The sequence below is a fragment of the Macaca fascicularis genome, chromosome 10 (genome assembly GCF_037993035.2).
Source record: "Macaca fascicularis isolate 582-1 chromosome 10, T2T-MFA8v1.1".
In the NCBI taxonomy this organism is placed as follows: Eukaryota; Metazoa; Chordata; class Mammalia; order Primates; family Cercopithecidae; genus Macaca; species Macaca fascicularis.
In genome coordinates, this window is record NC_088384.1 from 12,975,410 (window position 1) to 12,998,208 (window position 22,799).

The following is a 22,799-nucleotide window of genomic DNA, read 5'->3' on the forward strand; positions in this document are numbered from 1 at the left end:
CTGTATTTTTTTTTTTTTTTTTTTTGAGATGGAGTCTCGCTCTATCACCCAAGCTGGAGTGCAGTGGCATGATCTCGGCTCACTGCAAGCTCCGCCTCCTGGGTTCACGCCATTCTCATGCCTCAGCCTCCTGAGTAGCTGGGACTACAGGCACCCGCCACCACGCCCAGCTAATTTTTTGTATTTTTAATACAGACGGAGTTTCACTGTGTTAGCCAGGATGGTCTCGATCTCCTGACCTCGTGATCCGCCCGCCTCGGCCTCCCAAAGTGCTGGGATTATAGGCGTGAGCCACCGTGCCCAGCGTACCCCAGCTATTTTTAATAGAGACGGGGTTTCACCATGTTGTCCAGGCTGGTCTGGAACTCCTGACCTCGAGTGATCCAGCCTCCTCGACCTCCCAACATGCTGGGATTACAGGCATGAGTCTGGCCTATCAGACAGTTTTCATGTGACAAAAGGGTACTTGCTGTATTATTCCATTATATAAAGTTCAAAAACAGGCAGAACTAATCTATGGTGGGAGGTCAGGACAGTGATTCCCTTGGAAGGGTTAATTTTGGAAAGGGTGGGGAGAGTAGCTTCTGGAATGCTATGGTTCTCTTAGCTGTATATTCATTTTGGGTAATTCATCAAGCTGTACACTTATGAACTGTGCTTTTTTTCCTGTATTAAAAGTTTACTTTTTTAAAAAGAGTGGGGCTGGGCATGGTGGCTAATGCCTGTAATCCCAGAACTTTGGGAGGCTGAGGCAGGTGGATCACCTGAGGTCAGGAGTTCGAGACTAGCCTGGCTAACATGGTGAACCCCCCTCTCTACTAAAAATACAAAAATTAGCTAAGTGTGGTGGCAGACGCCTATATTCCCAGCTACTCGGGAAGCTGAGGCGGGAGAATCCTCGAGCCTGGGAGGCGGAGGTTGCAGTGAGCCAAGACTGTGCCACTGCACTCCAGCCCGGGCGACAGAGTGAGACTTTGTCTCAAAAAAAAAAAAAAAAAAAAAGCGGGCTAGCCCTTTATAAATTCAAGGGCAGCTTAAGAGCCCAGTGCCCATGGCTTTTAGTTCTTTTATGGGTTCATTTAAGAAATGCGGCCGGGCGCGGTGGCTCAAGCCTGTAATCCCAGCACTTTGGGAGGCCGAAACGGGCGGATCACGAGGTCAGGAGATCGAGACCATCCTGGCTAACACAGTGAAACCCCGTCTCTACTAAAAAATACAAAAAAACTAGCCGGGCGAGGTGGCGGGCGCCTGTAGTCCCAGCTACTCGGGAAGCTGAGGCAGGAGAATGGCGTGAACCCGGGAGGCGGAGCTTGCAGTGAGCCGAGATCCGGCCACTGCGCTCCAGCCTGGGCAACAGAGCAAGACTCTGTCTCAAAAAAAAAAAAAAAAAAGAAAGAAATGCTAGAAGACTAATGCTATTGAAGGTAGAGGGACCAATCTTATGTGAAAAGCACAGACATTAGTGACTCCAAATGGAAAGTAATTCGCAATGCTAATGTGGAGAAGTTTTAGGAAAACCAATGAATTTTGCTTATATTCATAAGAGCAACACATGATTAAAAAAAAAAAAAAACCTGTTTCAATAATTATAGAATTTCCAAGGGATAAGAAAGAATATTGGAAATCATGCAATGCAGAGTATTCAAAACTTTGGAAGGAGATGAGATGATCTAGAAAAGGCAGAGTGGCCGGGCACGGTGGCTCATGCCTATAATCCCAGCACTTTGGGAGGCCGAGGCAGGCGGATCACATCACGGGGTCAGGAGATCAAGACCACGGTGAAAACTCGTCTTTACTAAAAATACAAAAAAAAAAAAAAAACCTTAGCTGGGTGTGGTGGTGGGCACCCGTAGTCCCAGCTACTCAGGAGACTGAGGCAGGAGAATGGCGTGAACCTGGGAGGCGGAGCTTGCAGTGAGCCAAGATCGTGCCACAGCACTCCAGCCTGGGCAACAGAGTGAGACTCCGACTCAAAAAAAAAGAAAAGAAAAGGCCAAGTGAGGCCAGGGGCAGTGGCTCATGCCTATAATCCCAGCACTTTGGGAGGCCGAGGCGGGTGAATCACCTGAGGTCCAGAGTTCGAGACCAGCCTGGCCAACATGGTGAAACCCCCATCTATACTAAAAATACAAAAATTAGCCAGGCATGGTGGTGGGCACCTGTAATCCCAGTTACTTGGGAGGCTGAGGCAGGAGAATCGCTTGAGCCTGGAAGGCAGAGTTTGCAGTGATCCGAGATTGCACCACTGCACTCCAGCCTGGGCGACAGAGTGAGATTCCATCTCAAAAAAAAAAAAAGAAAAAAAAAGAAAAGGCAAAGTGAGAACAGAAGACAGAGCCCTGGCCGGGTGCAGTGGCTCACGCCTGTAATCCCAGCATTTTGGGAGGCCGAGGTGGGTGGATCACGAGGTCAAGAGATCGAGACCATCCTGACCAACATGGTGAAACCCCGTCTCTACTAAAAATACAAAAATTAGGGCCGGGCACGGTGGCTCAAGCCTGTAATCCCAGCAGTTTGGGAGGCCGAGACGGGCAGATCACGAGGTCAGGAGATCGAGACCATCCTGGCTAACATGGTGAAACCCCGTCTCTACTAAAAAATACAAAAAACTAGCCGGGCGAGGTGGCGGGTGCCTGTAGTCCCAGCTACTCGGGAGGCTGAGGCAGGAGAATGGCGGGAACCCGGGAGGCGGAGCTTGCAGTGAGCTGAGATCCGGCCACTGCAGTCCAGCCTGGGTGACAGAGCGAGACTCCGTCTCAAAAAATAAATAAATAAATAAAATAAAAATACAAAAATTAGCCAGGCATGGTGACACGTGCCTGTAGTCCCAGCTACTTAGGAGGTTCAGGCCGGAGAATTGCTTAAACCTGGGAGTTGGAGGTTGCAGTGAGCCGAGATCGCACCACTGCACTCCAACCTGGGGATAGAGCCAGACTCCATCTCAAAAAAAAAAAAAAAAAAAAAAGCCAGTCCTGTGGAATCAGTCATTTAAAGACTGGGGAGAGAGAAAACCAGAGGGCTGAGGTATTGCTGAAGGCTTCAAGAGGAAGGCTCAGCAGCAGAGATGACATGGTGAGACTGGTGCCAGGATGGAGGTCACATCAGTGGACAAAGGTGTCAGCAAGTGAGTGGCAATGCCCCACGCTAGAAGCCCAGGTGACTGCCATCGGATGGGAGAGGCATGTTCAAGAACGCTGGGCTCCTAGCTCCTCTACTCCCCGTCTCTCAAGCCCAAGATTTCCACCTTGCTTGTTTCCGTCCTGTCAGAATTAGAAACAAGTGATATAGTAGCTCTTAATTGGGGGATGGGGCATGGCTCCCTTTGAGAATCCTATAAAAACTACAAGCCCCTCCCATTAAAAAGTGCACATTAGCCCACGCCTGTCCTGTTGTGCGCGCAGTTCCCCTTGCTAGGACTCAAACTCAGACTTCCTCCCATTATTGCCTCTAATCCTGCATTCATTCCCTCCCTTTCGCCCACAGAACCTTTTTTTTTCTTTTTTTTCGAGACAGGAGGCTTGCTCCGTTGCCCAGGCTGGAGGGCACTGGTGCAGTCTTGGCTCACTGCAACCTCCACCTCTCAGGTTCATGCGATTCTCCTGCCTCAGCCTCCCAAATAGCTGAGATTAGGTGCCTGCCACCATGCCAGGCTAATTTTTGTATTTTTAGTAGAGACAGGTTTTCACCATGTTGGCCAGGCTGGTCTCGAACTTCTGACCTCAGGTGATGCGCCCGCCTCAGCCTCCGAAAGTGCTGGGACTATAGGCGTGAGGCACCGCACCAGGCCCTTTTTAAATTTTTTTAGAGACAGTGACTTGCCCTGTTGCACAGGCTGGAGGATACAGTGGTGCAGTCTTGGCTCACTGCAGCCTCGATCTCCCAGGTTAAGGAATCCTCTCACCTAGGCCTCCAAAGTAGCTGGTACTACAAGTGTGTGTCACCACGCATGGCTAACTTAAAGTTTTTTTTTGTAGAGATGGTGTCAATATGTTGCCCTGACTGGTCTCAAACGCCTGGGCTCAGCCAATCCTCCTTCCTTGACCTCCTGAAATGCTGGGATTGCAGGCATGAACCACTGTGCCTGGCCAATGGTCTTTGAGGATGAAGAATTTTAGCCAGAACCTGAAGGATATATCTGGCTCTATTTAGATTTGAAAATACATAATGTCTCAAGAAAAGCAAAACAAAACGCCTCACTGAAGGAAACAGGGTTAGTGTGGTGATATATGGGTGATTTTTTTTTTTCCTTTTCTCCTAAAGACTTTCATTCATAGGATTGTCCTTGATTCTCGCCCATCAGCAAACACTGGTAGGCTCCACCTTCAAGTCTTATCCAGAATCAGACCACCTCACCTCATCTACTGCAGCCTCCCTGGGCAGGGCCTGGCCTCCTTCAGTCTGTTCTCACCACACAGCCACCAAAGGGATCCTTTTATTTTTATTGATTGATTGATTGATTGATATGGGGTCTGACTCTGTCAGCAGGCGGGAGTGCAATGGCACGATCTCACCTCACTGCAATCTCTGCCTCCTGGACTCAAGCAGTCCTCCCACCGCTGTCTCCCGAGTAGCTGGGACCACAGGTGCACGCCACCACACCCAGTTAACCTTTTTGTATTTTTAGTAGAGATGGGGTTTCACCATTTTGCCCAGGATGGTCTCAAACTCTTAAGCTCAAGCAGTCTACCCACCTCAGCTTCTCACAGTGCTGGGATTACAGGTATGGGTCACCACGCCCAGCGCCTTTTAAAAGCACGGTTGGATCATAGCATTTATCTGCTCATAACAATGGCTTTTGCTTCCCTGCTCACTCAAAAGAAATTCCTTCTTCACTGCAGAACTGGCCCTCCTACCACAGGATGTTTAGGGTCCCTGGCTGCAACCCCCAAAGGTCCTAATGGTGCTGGTCGTGGGGGAATCCACACCATTGTGACAACTGAATATGCCCACATGATGCCCAAGGTTTCAGTCCTGGCCACACCCCTTCCACCGTGTCACCGTGCTGGGTTGGTTTCTTCATCTAAAAAATGGCGATGGGGATAACAAACTTGAAAAAGGGTCATGTGAGTGAGGTGTCCAGCATCGGGGGGTGTCCGGCATCGGGGGGTGTCCATCATCGGGGGGTGTCCGGCATCGGGGGGTGTCCGGCACTGGGGGGTGTCCGGCATCGGGGAGGTGTCCGGCATCGGGGAGGTGTCCGGCATCGGGGGGTGTCCGGCATCGGGGGGTGTCCGGCATCGGGGAGGTGTCCGGCATCGGGGGGTGTCCATCATCGGGGGGTGTCCGGCATCGGGGGGGTGTCCGGCATCGGGGGGTGTCCATCATCGGGGGGTGTCCGGCATCGGGGAGGTGTCCGGCATCGGGGAGGTGTCCGGCATCGGGGAGTGTCCATCATCGGGGGGTGTCCGGCATCGGGGAGGTGTCCGGCATCGGGGGGTGTCCATCATCGGGGGGTGTCCGGCATCGGGGAGGTGTCCGGCATCGGGGGGTGTCCGGCATCGGGGGGTGTCCATCATTGGGGGGTGTCCGGCATCGGGAGGTGTCCATCATCGGTGGGTGTCCGGCATCGGGGGGTGTCCGGCATCGGGGGGTGTCCGGCATCGGGAGTACTTAATAAAGGGTCCCCATTGATACCAGCCGAGGCATAAGCAAACTCCACTGCTCCTATTATCTGCACCTGAAGATTTGCACCTTGCGTGTATGTGGATCCTTTTCCAATTTCTTCTGTATTAAACATTCTCTCCTGTATCAGAGAGTAAGGTTATGGGTTGGAGCTAAAAATCTGCCCTTCTATCCATCCCCCCGATAGAGTGCTTTGCTGGCCATAAGGATGGGCTGCAGACAGCAGCTCCCTTTCTTTCACTGCCGCCCCCAGCTCCTCTCTTCCACTGCGGGCTGTGTGAATCAGGCTCCAACACTTCCACTGTGTGATCCTAGATCAGTGTGTGAACCTCCCAGAGTTTCCGTCTCTGCAGATGGATGTGCTGACAGCCCCTGCCATAGGGCTGAGCTGAAGGGGAAATGAGACAATGAGGGCAAAGCGAGCCTGGTGCCAGGCATGTGCCAGGCATTCAGCAGTGGCTAGCCATGGTAGCCTGTCCCTAAAGTCCTGGGCACCACGTCCCCACCCCCTCAGTTCCTTCTGGCTTGACTTCAGGAGCTGGATTCCCTCCTCCTGCCAGAAAAATCCAGCTCATACTGCCTAAGGCACAAATTCTCACACCAACCACTAGGTTCTGCCAGGTCCTGGCCAGTTCCAACACCGTGAAGCAGGAGGGCAGGCGAATTTGAGCAGAGATTGTTTCTGTTTGGCATCAGCCTCTGCCAATGCCCAGGAAAGCTGGAATGCTCTCCTGCAAGGGTGACATTTCCCCACACACTAAACATTGTCTTTTTTTTTTTTTTGAGATGGAGTCTTGCTCTGTCGCCCAGGCTGGAGTGCAGTGGTGTGATTTCAACTCACTGCAAGCTCCGCCTGCTGGGTTCAAGCGATTCTCCTGCCTCAGCCTCCCAAGTAGCTGGGACTACAGGCATGTGCCACCATGCCCAGCTAATTTTCTTTTGTATTTTTAGTAGAGACGGGGTTTTGCCATGTTGGCCAGGCTGGTCTCAAACTCCTGACCTCAGACGATCCACCTGCCTCAGCCTCCCAAAATGCTAGGATTACAGGTGTGAGCCACCATGCCCGGACAATTCTGTCTTTTGATGGAACAACAGAAGCTTAGACTCCAGACGCCGGTTACCTCTTTTTTTTTTTTTTTTTTTTTTTTGAGACAGGGTCTTGCTCTGTCACCCAGACTGGGGTGCAATGGAGCAATCACAGCTCACCTCAGCCTCAACCTCCCTGGGCTCAAAGCAACCCTGCCATCTCAGCCTCCTGAGAGGCTGAGAATACAGGTGTGCACCACCACGCCCAGCTAAAATTTATTTTGTATTTTGTTTCGCTATTGCCAGGCTGGTCTTGAACTCCTGAGCTCAAGCAATCACCCTGCCTCAGCCTCCCAAAGTGCTAGTGCTAGGATTACAGGTGTGTGCCACCACACCTGGCTAGGCTCTTTTTTTTTTTTTTTTTTTTTTTTGGAGACGGAGTCTCGCTCTGTCGCCCAGGCTGGAGTACAGTGGTGTGATCTCAGCTCACTACAACTTCTGCCTCCTGGGTTCAAGCAATTCTCCTGTCTCAGCCTCCCGAGTAGCTGGGACTACAGGTGTCTACCACCATGCCTGGCTAATTTTTGTATTTTTAGTAGAGACGGGGTTTCACTCTATTGGCCAGGCTGGTGTCGAACTCCTGACCTCAGGTGATCTGCCTACCTCAGCCTCCCAAAGTGCTGGGATTACAGGTGTGAGCCACCATGCCTGGCCAGCTCCATTTACTTCTTGAGGAACTCATGGTTCTCTTTTTAGTCACTTTGGTCACAGAGAGATTATTTAACATCATTTAATAAAAATAGTAGTGCAAACAGGAAAGTAGCATAAAAATATAGTGTTGCTGTGGAAGGCTGGTGCTTGCTGCTGAGAAGCTGAAGCCAGAGAAGGCCAGGTGTGAGGAAGGAGGATTCTTTAAAGGCAAGGAGAGAGGCCTGCCTTTAAGAGCCGAGAGAGCCACTCATCCATGACCCCCAACACGGAGCTCTGCAGAACTGCTGCCAAACCCCAAACCCCAATGTAAGGGGGTGAGAGAATGAACTCCAGCCACTTCTCCCAACAGGGCCCAACAGAGCTATTCTGGGACATGTATGTTTGCAATCTTGTGTGTGGAGAGCACCCAAAGGCTCATCAGCAGCCCCAGGCCTCCATGCGGTCTGGTTTTCAGACTGGCATCCGCAGGCAGTGCATCTGAAGCACCTTCTAGTTACTGTCCCTATCTGGAATCTTGGTTTTCTCCATTCCATGTCACCTTCTATTGCCAACCCAAGGGTGCCAGTGCCTGTGGGTCCCATTATATGATACTCTCTCCCAGGACCGAATCCACTAGTCTGGGCAAAAAAAAAAAAAAAAGCACTTAGCTACATCCTACTCCCCAATAAATGTCTCTGGGGTGTTCATTTTCTCTTCCGGCTAATCCTCAGTTCATCCAGTTCCTTCTCCATTAAGTGGGATTCGGCAGTGGACTCCGAAAGCTGAAAGTAAAGCAGCAGCTGTTAGTAAGCAGCACATTTCTAGATGTTTCATGTTGGCAAGGCCGGCCCTACACGTGGAGGAAAGGCCCCCTGGCACTTCTCTGGCACTGCTGGCCTCCATGGTGGGAAACCCTCTGAAACGGGGTAGAATGCAACCCCGGATGGCCCAGGACCACAAGTCCTTGAAGAATATTCACAGTCCACTCTGTCAGCACGCTGTCACCCACGAGGGCATGGCACTCCCTGCACGAAGGACAACAGGTCTCAGAGGATGTCAAAGGCAGATACTGGTGATTCTAAGGCTAAGGGATTACAGTTTAAATTGATTCTAAGCTGTAGCTCCCATAAGGGGGATTAGGGGAGAAAATGCTGGAAAAAGAACGCCACTCTCCTCCTTAGGGTTTTTTTGTTTTTGTTTTTTGGTTTGTTTTTTGAGACAGGGTCTCACTCTGTCGGCCAGGCTGGGTGCTTTGCTTGTACTAACTCACTGTAAGGTAGATACAACGATTATGCTCATTTTTTAAAAAAACATCCAGGCCGGGCGCGGTGGCTCACGCCTGTAGTCTCAGCACTTTGGGAGGCTGAGACAGGGAGATCACCTGAGGTCAGGAGTTGGAGACCAACCTGGCCAACATGGTGAAACCCCATCTCTACTAAAAATGCAAAAGTTAGCCGGGCATGGTGGCGAGTGCTCATCGGGAGGTTGAGGCAGGAGAATCACTTGAACCCAGGAGGCAGAGGTTTCAGTGTGCAGAGATCACGCCACTGCACTCCAGCCCAGGCTACAGAGCAAGACTCTGTCTTAAATAAATAAATAGGTAAATAAAAATAAAGAACCATCCAGCCTAAAATGTCAGTCTTTTTCTTTTTTTTTTTTCCCGAGACGGAGTCTCACTCTGTCACCCAGGCTGGAGTGCAATGGCACAATCTCAGCCCACTGCAACCTCTGCCTTCTGGGTTCAAGCAATTCTCCTGCCTCAGCTTCCTGAGTAGCTGGGATTACCGGTGCATGCCACCACACTCGGCTAATTTTTGTATTTTTAGTAGAGACAGAGTTTCACCATGTTGGTCAAGCTGGTTTTGAACTACTGACCTTGTGACCCGTCCACCTCGGCCTCCCAAAATGCTAGGATTACAGGTGTGAGCCATCATGCCCAGCCTAGTTCTTTTTTTTTTTTTTTTTTTTTTTTAAAAAAAAAGGGTCTTACTTTGTTGCCAAAGCTGGTCTCAAACTCCTGAGGTTAAGCCATCCTCCTGTCTTAGTCTCCTGAGTAGCTGGGACTACAGGGGTGCACCACCACAATTAGCTATTATGCCATTTATTGCTGAAGAAATTAAGTCACAGAGCAGTCAGTCAGCAGCAGAGCTGGGCGAGGAACCCAGGCCATTTTGCTCCAGAGTGTGTGCTCTTCACCACTACAGTGCGTGCTCTCCTGCCTCTGAACCTTCACAGGCTCCTCTAGGCCCAGTGGGTTGCTGGATTTTTAACAGTCACAAGAAACCAACGCTAATGCAGTGTGAGCCCCTCAGCAGGTCTGTGCTGGGCACTGATTAATGCCTACTTGGTATGAGACACTTCCAAGCCATGAGCCAGCTCTTCCCCTCTTCCTGGAATGCCTTCATCCAACCTCCATTCCTGCCATTATCCTTCCACATTCAGCTCAGATATCCCTTCCTCTGGGAAGCTCTCCTGACTTGACAGAATTAACTTCTCCCTCGTGTGCTATGCAGATCCTGTGCAGACTTCAACTGGGTCCTCACCACTCTAATTATGCTTACGGTTCACCTGCCTGCACTGTGAGGGCAGGAACTGTGTCTTGTTTCTTGAGTGTGTCTTTGGACACAAAGCAACATACCTGGCCAAACTGGCATTGAGGAGATATCTGTTGGATTAAATGACTCGAGGTGGAGCCTCCCCAAAAGAAGAAGCTAGGCATCTCTTGCCCGTCACCTGCCTCACCATGTCTAACAGGATGTCCACTTTCAGCCGCAAGAGATTGTTCTCTTCCTCCAACTGCTGGTTCCGCCTGCGAAGGCGCTGAACCTCCCTCCGGTCCACACCGCCACTAACCCCTGTCTCTGGAGGAAGGACAGAACTAGTTAAAGGAGGGCTTCCTCCTACAATCTTGTTTGACAAAATGGCAGGAAGTGCAGCTCACCTGCTATCCACTGGCCATTTTCAAACTTCAGGCTTTGCCCTGCCAGGTTCATAGTGGGGGATCCATATTCCAAGCCCAGCTCCACCTCCCGGGCTGACCGATCCAACTGTGGGTGAGATGCTACGTGACGACTTCAGCAGGCCCAGAACACGCCCTCATCCCAGTTCCTCTTCCGCCAACAATATGACCCCAACAACTCATTTCTCTAATCATTACCTGGCACGTTTAATGATTTTTTTAAAGGCCATAAAATCAAATGATGTACAGCAAAAGTTTAATTATGAGATAAAAAATATACTGTTTTATACATTAGATGTTTCTACAAAAGCTATATATGCTGAAATGTATAAACTGAATTATTATTATTATTATTTTTTTTTTTTGAGATGGAGTCTTGCTCTGTTGCCCAGGCTGGAGTGCAGTGGCCGGATCTCAGCTCACTGCAAGCTCCGCCTCCCGGGTTTACGCCATTCTCCTGCCTCAGCCTCCTGAGTAGCTGGGACTACAGGTGCCCACCACCTCGCCCGGCTAGTTTTTTGTATTTTTTAGTAGAGACGGGGTTTCACCGTGTTAGCCAGGATGGTCTCGATCTCCTGACCTCGTGATCCGCCAGTCTCGGCCTTCCAAAGTGCTGGGATTACAGGCTTGAGCCACGGCGCCCGGCCTAAATTGAATTATTTTACACCTAGTTGACATTTAATAGTTTAAGCAGTCCTACTATAAATTGTTAAGTAAAAGATCCTTTTTAAATATAATAAGTTTCATTTGCTTAATATGGAGCTACATATGTTGTGGAAAAGACATAAAATTCTAACAATTAGGAGGAGGAGGAGTTGCTTCTTAACATGCGAGAGTACAATTTATATATTCATTTCTTTTCTTTCCTTTCTTTTTTTTGTTTGAGATGGAGTTTCGCTCTGTCACCCAGGCTAGAGTACAGTGGCGCCATCTCAGTTCACTGCAGTCTCTGCCTCCCAAGTTCAAGTGATCCTCCCATCTCAGCCTCCAAATAGCTGAGACTACAGGCATGTGCCACCATACCCAGCTAATTTATTTATTTATTTATTTTTTTTTTTTTTTTTTTTTGAGACGGAGTCTGGCTCTGTCGCCCGGGCTGGAGTGCAGTGGCCGGATCTCAGCTCACTGCAAGCTCCGCCCCCCGGGTTTACGCCATTCTCCTGCCTCAGCCTCCCGAGTAGCTGGGACTACAGGCGCCCGCTGCCTCGCCCGGCTAGTTTTTTGTATTTTTTTTTTTTAGTAGAGACGGGGTTTCACCGTGTTCGCCAGGATGGTCTCGATCTCCTGACCTAGTGATCCGCCCGTCTCGGCCTCCCAAAGTGCTGGGATTACAGGCTTGAGCCACCGCGCCCGGCCTATTATTATTATTATTATTATTATTTTTTTTTTTAAACGGAGTCTCACTCTTTCGCCCAGGCTGGAGTGCAGTGGCGCAGTCTTGGCTCACTGCAACCTCTGCCTCCCAGGTTCAAGTGATTCTCCTGCCTCAACTTCCCCAGTAGCTGGGACTACAGATGTGCGCCACCACACCCAGCTGATTTTTGTATTTTTTAGTAGAGACAGGGTTGCACCATATTGGCCAGGCTGGTCTCGAACTCCTGGCCTTGTGATCTGCCCACCTCAGCCTCCCAGAGTGCTGGATTACAGGCGTAAGTCACCGCACCCAGCCTAATTTTTGTATTTTTTAAAGTAGAGTCAGAGTTTCACCACATCGGCCAGGCTGGTCTTGAACTCCTGACCTCAAGTGATGTGCCCACCTCAGCTTCCTAAAGTGCTGGGATCACAGGCATGAGCCACCGCGCCCGGCCTGTATATTCATTTCTACAACTCACTGAGCACGCACCCCGATTCAGGACTCGGTACTGGGTATCCAGGGATGGGAATGACCAGCTCTGCCCTCAACCAGCTCTGCCCCTGCTCAACAGGGGGAGACCTTCAGGTAAGTGCTCAAATGTCCCTTTCTCAGTCAGGCCTTCCTGACCACCCTGTTGAAAATGACAGCTCCATCCCCAGTGTTCAGCCACACCCCATCCCAGGCCTATGCTTTGTTTTGCTGTCTGGCATGTATCACCATCTGATATAAATTAGCTTATTTTCTGTAGCCTTCCATTAAAATATCTGCCCCATGAAAGCAGGGATTTGATGTTTTCCCTCTCCCCTCCTTCATCCACTTCTGCATGCCCAGTGCTTAGGAGAGTGCCTGGCACACAGAAAGGTATCAATCAATAGCTCTTGAATTAATAGAGAAGAACATTCTAGGCAAAAGGAGTAGCGTGCACAGAGGAGGCTCACACGGGGCTTGGGCAGCTGCAGCACAGGGTGTGCAGAGGGCAAGAGCAGGAAGGAGAGCTGGAGTGAGGCCACCAAGGGTTATCTGTGCTGCTCCCAAGATCTGGGTCGTTACCCTATAATAATGGGGAACTAATAAAATCCACCAGAGACCACACGGAGTGCTGTGGAGGCCTTTTTCCCTCCCAAGGCTTACAAGTACCTGTCAGAATGTGGAAAACAATGTAGGGGAGGACCGACTTCAAGTCATGGTCAGAAACAGACGTCACGTAAGCACGCTGTTGCCCTTACGCTGTGTGGGGTTAGGACAGAGGATGTCCCAGAGGGACTGCCAGGTGTATCTGCATCTCTGACATGTGGCAGTGAGAAAAGGGAGCCTCAGGGGCACCAGAAACTGAGAGCCTAAGCCTCTGCCTGGCCTGCTCCACAGAATGCCCAGCTCTGGCCACAGTGGGGCTGCCCCCACCATGATTTTCACTGGGAACAGGAGACAGTAGACTCTGAGACCTGAAGCCTGTTTCGCTGGGAACAGGAGACAACAGACTCTGAGACCTGAAGCCTGGAATGAATGCTCAGCCCCCACAGCCTTGTTGTTCAACCCCGCTCGCCTTCTGTGAAGACATGGCCAGTCTGCACAGCCAGCTCTGTAGGAAAAGGTCACAGAATAAAGTAGAAGTCAAATTCGATAATACTGGCTGGGCACGGTGGCTCACGCCTGTAATCCTAGCACTTGGGGAGGCCGAGGCAGGTGGATCACCTGAGGTCAGCAGTTGGAGACCAGCCCGGCCAACATGGTGAATCCCTGTCTCTACTAAAAATACAAAAATGAGCCGGGCATGGTGGCGGGCAGTTGTAATCCTAGCTACTCAGGAGGCTGAGGAAGGAGAATCTCTTGAACCTGGGAGGTGGGGGTTGCATTGAGCCGAGATTGCGCCACTGCACCTAGCCTGCGGGACGAGAGTGAGACTCCATCTCAAAAAAAAAAAATTGGATATTTGGGATCAAATATCATAATGAGATTGTCTTCTGAGGTTCTTGGATTTATAATAAGCTCTGACAATCATTCCCAAACAAGAGTTCAAAAATGTTTTCTTTTTTTTTTTTTGAGATGGAGTCTCGCTCTGTCGCCCAGGCTGGAGTGCAGTGGCGCAATCTCGGCTCACTGCAAGCTCCGCCTCCCTGGTTCACGACATTCTCCTGCCTCAGCCTCCCAAATAGCTGGGACTAGAGGCGCCCGCCACCACGCCCAGCTAATTTTTTTGTATTTTTAGTAGAGACGGGGTTTCACCATGTTAGCCAGGATGGTCTTGATCTCCTGACCTCGTGATCCGCCGGCCTCTGCCTCCCAAAGTGCTGGGATTACAGGCGTGAGCCACCGCGCCCGGCCCAAAAATGTTTTCAGCAATAGCAATGATATGGAGGGAAAGGATGCCTTCCTGCACCGATGCCTCTGGAGGACCACACTTTCCATTCAGAGACACGCTCAGAACTCAACTCACGCTGCACACCGGGCCGACCCCAGTACCAACACTCACAGAATGCAGGTTGGAGAGAGATGCCGACTTCCGAGGAGGTGTCTTCTTCGGACTGAACGTATTCCCAAAGAAAGGCATCTTTGGCCTGATGAAAGCAAAGCCAACGCTCCCTTCTCCTAGGATCAGAAAAAGTCAGGGGTACAAACAGCTGGATCATTGACCTTACGCCATTGTCCTCAAATCTTTAAGACATACATTTTATCATGTAGCTACTAATGATCCTGGTGCTATGGTTTGAATGTCCCCACCAAAACTCATGTTGAAATTGAATTGCCATTGTTTAACAGTATAACAGGTGACTGGGCCACGTGAGCTCTGCTGTCATGAATGGATTAATGCCATTGTCATGGAGTAGGTTAGTCTTCTCGGGAGTGGGCTCCTGGTAAAAGGATGAGTTCTGCTGCCATGCCATCTGTCTCGTGCACTTGCTCACCATGTGAGCCTTCTGCCTTACACAGAATGACCCTCCCCAGATATCTGCACCACGCTCTTGGACTTCCCAGCCTCCAGAACTGTGAGCCAAATAAACTTCTTTTCTTTATAAATTACCCAGTCTGTGGTAATCTGTTACGGCAGCACGAAATGGATTAAGACGCCTGGTAATAGCTCCCATGTGCTGAACGCTCCCTTTGTGCTACGCAGTGTGCTGAGATGTTTGGGTGGGGCACAGTGGCGCATGCCTGTGGTCCCAAATACTTGGGAAGCTGAGGCTGGGGGGGTCGCTGGAGCCCAGGGAGGTTGAGGCTGCAGTGAGCTGTGATCCACTGCTGCTCTCCAGTCTAGGCTACAGGGTGAGAGACCATGTCTCAAAAAAAAAAAAAATTAGCCTGGCATGGTGGCATACATGAGTCACTGGCATGGTCTCAATGACTCAGGAGGCTGAGGTGGGCAGCTCACTTGAGCCCAGGAGTTTAAGACCAGTGTGGCCAACATGGCAAAACCCTGTCTCTACAAAAAATACAAAAATTAGCCGGGCATGGTGGTGTGTGCCTGTAGTCTCAGTTATTCAGTAGGCTTAAGTGGGAGGATCACTTGAACCTATGAGTTTCAGTCTCCAGTGAGCTATGATCATGCCACTGCACTCCAGCCTGAGTCAAAGAGCAAGACCCTGTCTCTAAAAAAATAAAGAAAGAAAGAAATGGCTGGGTGCGGTGGCTCATGCCTATAATCCCAGCACTTTGGGAGGCCGAGGCGGACAAATCAAGAGGTCAGGAGTTCGAGACTAGCCTGGCCAACATGGTGAAACCCCGCTTCTACTAAAAATACAAAAATTTAGCTGGGCATAGTGGCGGGTGCCTGTAATCCCAGCTAGTCGGGAGGCTGAGGCAGGAGAATTGCTTGAACCTGGGAGGCAGAGGTTGCAGTGAGCCGAGATCACGCCACTGCACTCCAGCCTGGGTGACAGAGTGAGACTCCATCTCAAAAATAAATAAATAAAGCTATGCTTATATTTCCTTTCCGAATTGGTAACAGTGTCCCTCACTTGTCACCAGTGTCACTTGTCAACAGTGCACCTCGTATGTCAGGTTACCTGTTCTGTTATGGAAGGTAAGGTGAGGTGTCCTGAAAAGGGGGCAGGTCCACAACATGGCAGAGCTGACAACGACACCCCCTCAACCTGTACATTTGCTTTCAGCATAGTGCAACCTATCGCAATTCACCTAGGCCTAGTTAAGTAGATTTACTGATAACACCCTGGTTTTTGGGGAGGAAAGGAGGAGAGAAGCAAACTTTTTATTTAGGCTGGGCTCAGTGGCTCACACCTGTAATCCCAGTACTTTGGGAGGCCAGGGCAGGAGGATTGCTTGAGCACAGGAGTTCAAGACCAGCCTGGGCAACTTAGCAGGATCCGTCTCTACAAAAAAAAAAAAAGAATACACATATATATAACATTAATACAGAAAAGTCTACTACAAATCATAAGTGTAAGGTTTCACGAGTTTTTACTACATAAGTGTAACCACCCTCCAGGGCCAGGCGTGGTAGTTTACATCTGAAATCCCAGCACTTTGTGAGGCCAAGGTGAGAGGACTGCTTGAGCCCAAGAGTTCACGACCAGCCTGAGTAACACAGTGAGACCCCCGTCTCTAAAAACATTAAAATCAAAAATTTTTAAGAATTTTATTTTTTATTTATGATTTTTTTTTTGAGACAGAGCCTTGCTCTGTGCCTCAGCCTCCCAAGTAGCTGGGATTACAGGTGTGCGCCACCACCCCCGGCTAATTTTTGTATTTTTAGTAGAGACGGGATTTCACCATGTTTGGCCAGGCTGGTCTCAAACCCCTGACCTCAAGTGATCTGCCCACCTTGGCCTCCCAAAGTGCTGGAATTACAGGTGTGAACCAATACGCTGGCTCAAAACATTTTTTTAAAACCACCCTCCAGATCGGGATACAGAGCATTTCGGCACTCCATAAGCCTCACCTGGCCACTGTACATGCACGGAATTGCACAGTGAGTCCTCGTTTGCATCTGGCTTCTCACACTCAACGTCATGTTTCTGACATTTGTCCATGCAGCTGTGTGTAGTTATAGTTTGTTCATTTGCATTGCTGGATAATATTCTATTGTATAAACACAGCAAAATTTACTTGTCTACAGAAGATGGACACTTGAGCTGTTTGCAGTTTTGTTTTGTTTTGTTTTGAGACAGGGTCTCGTTCTGGTGCCCCAGGTGGAGTGCTGTGGTACCATCTCTGTTCACTGTAGCCTCAGCCTCCCAGGCTCAGGTGATCCTCCCACCTCAGCCTCATGGGTAGCTGGGACTACAGACATGCACCACCATGCTGGCTAATTTTCTGCATTTTTAACAGAGATGGGAGTTTCATCATGTTGCCCAGTCTGGTCTTGAACTCTTGGGCTCAAGTGATCTGCCTGCCTCGGACTCCCAACGTGCTGGAATCACAGGTGTGAACCATCACGCCCGGCCTGTTTCCAGTTTTTGACCATCAAAAATAGTGCTGCTAGGCCAGGCATGGTGGCTAATGCCAGTAATCCCAGCACTTTGGGAGGCCAAGACAGGAGGATCACTTGATGCCAGGAGTTCGAGACCAGCCTGGGCAACATAATGACACCTCATCTCTACAAAAAATTGAAAAACCAACCAGGCGTGGTGGTGTACCCTTGTAGTCCTAGCTACTCAGGAGGCTGAGGTGGAAGGATTGCTTGAGCCCAGGGGTTTGAGGCTGCAGTGACCTATGATCACCACTGCACACTCCACTCTGGGCAACAGAGCAAGACCCTGTCTCAAAAAAAAAAAAAAAAAAAGAAGTGCTGCTAAGAACATAAGAACACGAGGCTTGCGCATGTATATCTACATGCATATGTACACTTTTCTGGTTTCACACTTAGGGTTAGAACTGTAGAATCATAGAGCATTCATATATTTAGCTTTAACAGATACTGCCAAATGGTCTTCCAAAGTCATTGTACCAATTTAGACTCCTATCTGCAGTTTGCAAGTCAGCCTTGTCAATATCTGGCACTTTCTGTCTTTTTCATCTTATCCATTCTGGCAGGTATGTACTGGTGTTGCATTGTTTAATTTGCTTTTTCCAAATAACTAAGTTGAGCATCATTTAACATACTCCTTGGACAATATGGATTTTTTTGTGACATGCTTGTTCACGTCTTTTACCTTTTTTTTTTTTTTTGAGATGGAGTCTCCCTCTGTCAACGGACTGGAGTGCAGTAGCACGATCTCGGCTCACTGCAACCTCTGCCTCCCAGGTTCAAGTGATTCTCCTGCCTCAGCCTCCCAAGTAACTGGGATTACAGGAACACGCCACCATGCCCAGCTAATTTTTGTATTTTTAACAGAGACAGGGTTTCGCTGTGTTGGCCAGGCTGGTCTTGAACTCCTGACCTCAAGTGATCCGCCCACCACAGCCTCCCAAAGTGCTGGGATTATAAGCATGAGCCACCGCACCCAGTCCTCTTTTGCCATTTTTTAAAAAATTGAGCTGTCTATCATGTTCATTTTGTAAGGGTTTGTAAGGGTATTTATATATGCTGGATACAGGTTTCATTACTGTATACATGTACAGCACTGAAAATACCTTCTCCCACTTTTTTCTTTTTGCGTTCTTCTTTTTTTTTTTTGAAAGAGAGTCTCGCTCTGTCACCCAGGCTGGAGTGCAGTGGTGCTATCTTGGCTCACTGCAACCTCTGCCTCCCAGGTTCAAGAGATTGTCCTGTCTCAACCTCCCAAGTAGCTGGGATTACACGCGCCTGCCACTAAACCCGGCTAATTTTTGTGTTTTTAGTAGAGATGGGGTTTTGCCATGTTGGCCAGGCTGGTCTCGAACTCCTGACCTCAAGAGATCCACCCGCCTCGGCCTTCCAAAGTGCTGGGATTACAGTCATGAGTCACTGCACCCGACCTCTTTTTGCTTTTTTTATTTTTTTGGAGACAGAGTTTCGCTCTTGTGGCCCAGGCTGAAGTGCAATGGCGCCATTTCGGCACACCGCAACCTCCACCTCCCAGGTTCAAGTGATTCTCTTGCCTCAGCCTCCCGAGTAGCTGGGATTACAGGCATGCGCCACCACGCTGGCCTAATTTTTGTATTTTCAGTAGAGACGGGGTTTCTCTATGTTGGTCAGGCTGGTCTCGAACTCCCGACCTCAGGTGATCCACCCGCCTCAGCCTCCCAAAGTACTGGAATTACAGGTGTGAGCCACCACGCCCAGCCTCTTCTTGCTTTTTTTGCTTTCTTATGGGTTTCTTTTGATCAAAGACGTTCCTTTTTTTTTTTGAAATGGAGTATCGCTCTGTCACCAGGCTGGGGTGCAGTGGCATGATCTCCGCTCAGTGCAACCTCCACCTCCTAGGTTCAAGCGATTCTCCTGCTTCAGCCTCCCGGGTAGCTAGGACTACAGGCACGCACCACCACGCCCAGCTAATTTTTGTATTTTTAGTAGAGACGGGGTTTCACCATGTTGGCCAGGATGGTCTCAATCTCTTGACCTCCTGATTGACCCACCTCGGCCTCCTACAGTGCTGGGATTACAGGTGTGAGTCACAGCACCCAGCCAGAAATTCTTAATTATAATGAAATCCAATTATTTATTTATTTATTTATTTTGAGATCAAGTCTCACTCTGTCGCCCAGACTGGAGGGCAATGACGTGATCTCAGCTGACTGCAACCTCTGCCTCCTGGTTCAAGCAATTCTACCTCAGCCTCCCGAGTGGCTGGAATTACAGGTACCTGCCACCACACCCAACTAATTTTTGTACTTTTAGTAGAGATGGGTTTCGCCATGTTGGCCAGGCTGGTCTTTTTTTTTTTTTTTGAGACGGAGTCTCGCTGTGTCTCCCAGGCTGGAGTGCAGTGGCATGATCTCGGCTCACTGCAAGCTCCGCCTCCCGGGTTCACGCCATTCTCCCGCCTCAGCCTCCCAAGTAGCTGGAACTACAGGCGCCCGCCACCACGCCCGGCTAGTTTTTTGTATTTTTAGTAGAGACGGGGTTTCACCATGTTAGCCAGGATAGTCTCGATCTCCTGACCTCGTGATCCACCCGCCTCGGCCTCCCAAAGTGCTGGGATTACAGGCTTGAGCCACCGCGCCCGGCCCAGGCTGGTCTTGAATTCCTGACCTCGTGATCCACCCATCTCGGCTTCCCAAAGTGCTGGGATTACAGGCGTGAGCCACTGCGCCCAGCCCAATTTACTATTATTTCTTAATGATTAGTGTTCGTATTCTATTTTTAAAATGTTTGCCTACCCCAGGCTGGGTATGGTGGCTCATGCCTATAAATCCTAGCACTTTGGGAGGCAGAAGCAGGCAGATCACTTGAGTCCAGGAGTTCAAGACCATCCTGGGCAACATGGCAAACAAAACCCTGTCTCTACCAAAGATACAAAAAATTAGCTGGGCGTGGTGGTGTGCGCCTGTGGAGGCACATGGGAGGGACTACTCAGGAGGCAGAGGTGGGAGGATTGCTTGCACCCAGGAGCCAGAGGTTGCAGTGAGCTGAGATTATGACACTGCACTCCAGCTTGGGTGACAGAGTGAGACTCCATCTCAAAAAAAAAATTCGGGCCAGGCACGGTGGCTCAAGCCTGTAATCCCAGCACTTTGGGAGGCCGAGACGGGCGGATCACGAGGTCAGGAGATCGAGACCAGCCTAGCTAACACGGTGAAACCCCGTCTCTACTAAAAATACAAAAAACTAGCCGGGCGAGGTGGCGGACGCCTGTAGTCCCAGCTATTTGGGAGGCTGAGGCAGGAGAGTGGCGTAAAACCTGGGAGGCAGAGCTTGTAGTGAGCTGAGATCCGGCCACTGCACTTCAGCCTGGGTGACAGAGCGAGACTCTGTCTCAAAAAAAAAAAAAAAAAAAAAAAAAAAATTCGTTATAAAGATGCATTTTCATTCATCATATTGGCAAAAATTAAAAAGATGAATAATACCCATGGTTGATGAGGATGTGAAGAAAAAGACACTGTTATTACTGGTAGAATCAGAAGATGCTATAATTCTTTCAAGGTCACTCAAATAAAACTTGGCAAAATTGTAAATGTGTACACTTTTTGGACAGCAAATCTACTTCTAAAATATTACACTCTAGAAAGACTTGGACATGCTCACACCCAGTGTTCTCTAGTGTTGATAACAGTAAAAAAATAAGAAACAATCCAAACAATTTGGGTGTAGCCAAATAATTTGTGGCACATTATTATTATAAAATTGTAGGCCTAAGCTGGGCGCGGTGGCTCACACCTGTAATCCCAACTACTTGAAAGGCTGAGGCAGGAGAATCGCTTGAACCAAGAAGGTGGAGGTGGCAGTAAACCAAGATCGCGCCACTGCTCTCTAGCCTGGGTGACAGAGCAAGACCCCATCTCAAAGGAAAAAAAAAAAGAAAAGAAATAAAGATCTAGAAGGATACACCAAATTGCTCATAGTGGTTAAACCTGAAAAAGGGAATAGGATGACTGGCTTGAATGAAATTGTCATTTTATAGATCAAAAAAAGGTCAAATTGTGACAATTTCATATGGTACAATATAAAATTATATTAAATATACTCGAGATTTAATGAATTATTACAATGAGAATATATTCATGTATTATGAACAAAATAAACAAAACACAGTTAAAAAGCAGCCCCCCGCCACCGGGCGCGGTGGCTCACGCCTGTAATCCCAACACTTTGGGAGGCCGAGACCGGCGGATCACGAGGTCAGGAGATTGAGACCATCCTGGCTAACACGGTGAAACCCCGTCTCTACTAAAAATACAAAAAATTAGCCGGGTGCGGTGGCGGGTGCCTGTAGTCCCAGCTACTCGGGAGGCTGAGGCAGGAGAATAGCGTGAACCCGGGAGGCGGAGCTTGCAGTGAACCGAGATTGCGCCACTGCACTCCAGCGAGACTCCATCTCAAAAAAAAAAAAAAAAAAAAAAAAAAAAAAAAAAAAGCAGCCCCCAGCACTCATAGCACCTAGAGACATTTGAAGAAGGAGAAATAAGCCAAGTCCCCACTGACGCTAATTGCACTGGGCCTGAGCACATGGGCTGGACACAACCAGGTTTCGGGCCTGACTCTGCCCCTCAGTTGCTTGCTAGACCTTGGTCCAGCTGCTTTACTTCTCGGGCTTTAACTGGGGTACTTCACTCATGACCGCACTAATTCTCATAACACTACAGCTGGGAACTGTCATCTATATATTACAGATGAGGAAGGGTCTGGATTAGCTACCTTTTAAGTCAGATCTAATAATCCACAAACAGCTCGGCTGAGATCCTGGGATTCTGGGGCATCCGCGTGCACTTGAGGTACAAGCTGTTCCCTTGGCCGATGGCGACCTTCTTTCTAGTGAAACTCCGGGGGGCGAGCGTGCTCGGCACAAAGGAAGTGAAGGGGGAGCACCTGGCTTCCAATGATCACTCTGCTGCTCACCCACAGTGCGACCCCAGCATTTATCCTCCTTGGGCTTCGGCTTCTTTCTTTGCAATGAGGAATAATAATAGTACCTGGCTCACAAGATGTTATAGTGTTTTAGTGTTTATAAGAAGCTGTGCACTTGATCCTCACAACGACCCTGGGAAGAGGATCAAGTAAGTGGGGCCTCCCCAATCCACAGATACTGATCACTAATCATTGTGTAAAGGTTTTCTGTTTGCAACAGGCCATGAAATATATTATCTTACTTTAATTCTAAGAAAACAAGGGAGGAACCTTTGGCTTTCATCGGATTCTCAAAAGTATACGTGTCCCCCAAGGAGTTCAGAGCTAGCCATGTTACGCAGGTGCACGGCCCCCAGGGCTGTCGGACTCAAGTAACAGCTGTCAACAAACGTTCACACGCACGATCTCATGCAATCACCTTCACGGCGACCTACGGGGAGGAATTACCGCCCCAATTCACAACTGCGGAGACACACAGAGGAGGGCGGCCACCGCCCGGGGTCGCCAGGCCTCCGCCCCCTTCCCCGCGCCCTCCCGACGCCTCTCTCCAGGCGAGGCCCGGGCGTCCCACCCAGCTCGGGCCCCCACGTGAACCCAGGCCGTGCTGGCCGGCGACGCCGGACTCGGAGACGTACCTGACGCGTCCCAGAAGCCAGGGTCCAAGCGCTCCCCGAAACCCCCTATCAGGGACTCTGTAGTACAGATATACCTTGACCCACCCGCCTCCTGCCGCCAGCCCGCCACGCGCATGCGCCACCCCGCCCGGC

At 49.6% G+C, this 22,799-nt stretch overlaps 1 protein-coding gene across 13 annotated transcripts; it reads right to left on the minus strand.

The window, feature by feature from the left end:
- Window positions 1-7,424: 7,424 nt before the first annotated feature.
- On the minus strand, window positions 7,425-22,784 carry CBY1 (chibby 1, beta catenin antagonist). 13 transcript variants are annotated; one of them, XM_074003761.1, is made up of 8 exons: window positions 22,668-22,784; window positions 21,823-22,066; window positions 16,546-16,685; window positions 15,885-15,976; window positions 14,122-14,237; window positions 10,280-10,385; window positions 10,081-10,199; window positions 7,425-8,120 (listed from the first exon to the last, which is right to left on the minus strand). In XM_074003761.1, the coding sequence occupies exons 5-8, from the start codon at window positions 14,197-14,199 to the stop codon at window positions 8,043-8,045; spliced, it is 381 nt and encodes a 126-aa protein (XP_073859862.1). In that variant the 5' UTR covers window positions 14,200-14,237; window positions 15,885-15,976; window positions 16,546-16,685; window positions 21,823-22,066; window positions 22,668-22,784; the 3' UTR covers window positions 7,425-8,042. The 13 variants fall into 13 exon arrangements, with proteins under 13 accessions (XP_073859862.1, XP_045219559.1, XP_073859861.1 ...); XM_045363624.3 differs by lacking the exon at window positions 21,823-22,066 and having other exon boundaries at window positions 16,546-16,640; XM_074003760.1 differs by lacking the exon at window positions 21,823-22,066.
- Window positions 22,785-22,799: the final 15 nt, after the last annotated feature.

What these genes read in the sequence shown, in the direction of transcription:
- CBY1 (XM_005567278.5), bottom strand. Translation starts at nt 22,782, where the DNA reads ATGCGCGTGGCGGGCTGGCGGCAGGAGGCGGGTGGGTCAAGGTATATC. An exon ending in TGGCTTCTGGGACGCGTCAG is followed by an intron (nt 14,238 to 22,667) that starts GTACGTCTCCGA and finishes TTCTGATCCTAG; the next exon opens with GAGAAGGGAGCGTTGGCTTT. An exon ending in TGGACATCCTGTTAGACATG is followed by an intron (nt 8,121 to 10,080) that starts GTGAGGCAGGTG and finishes CTTTACTTTCAG; the next exon opens with CTTTCGGAGTCCACTGCCGA.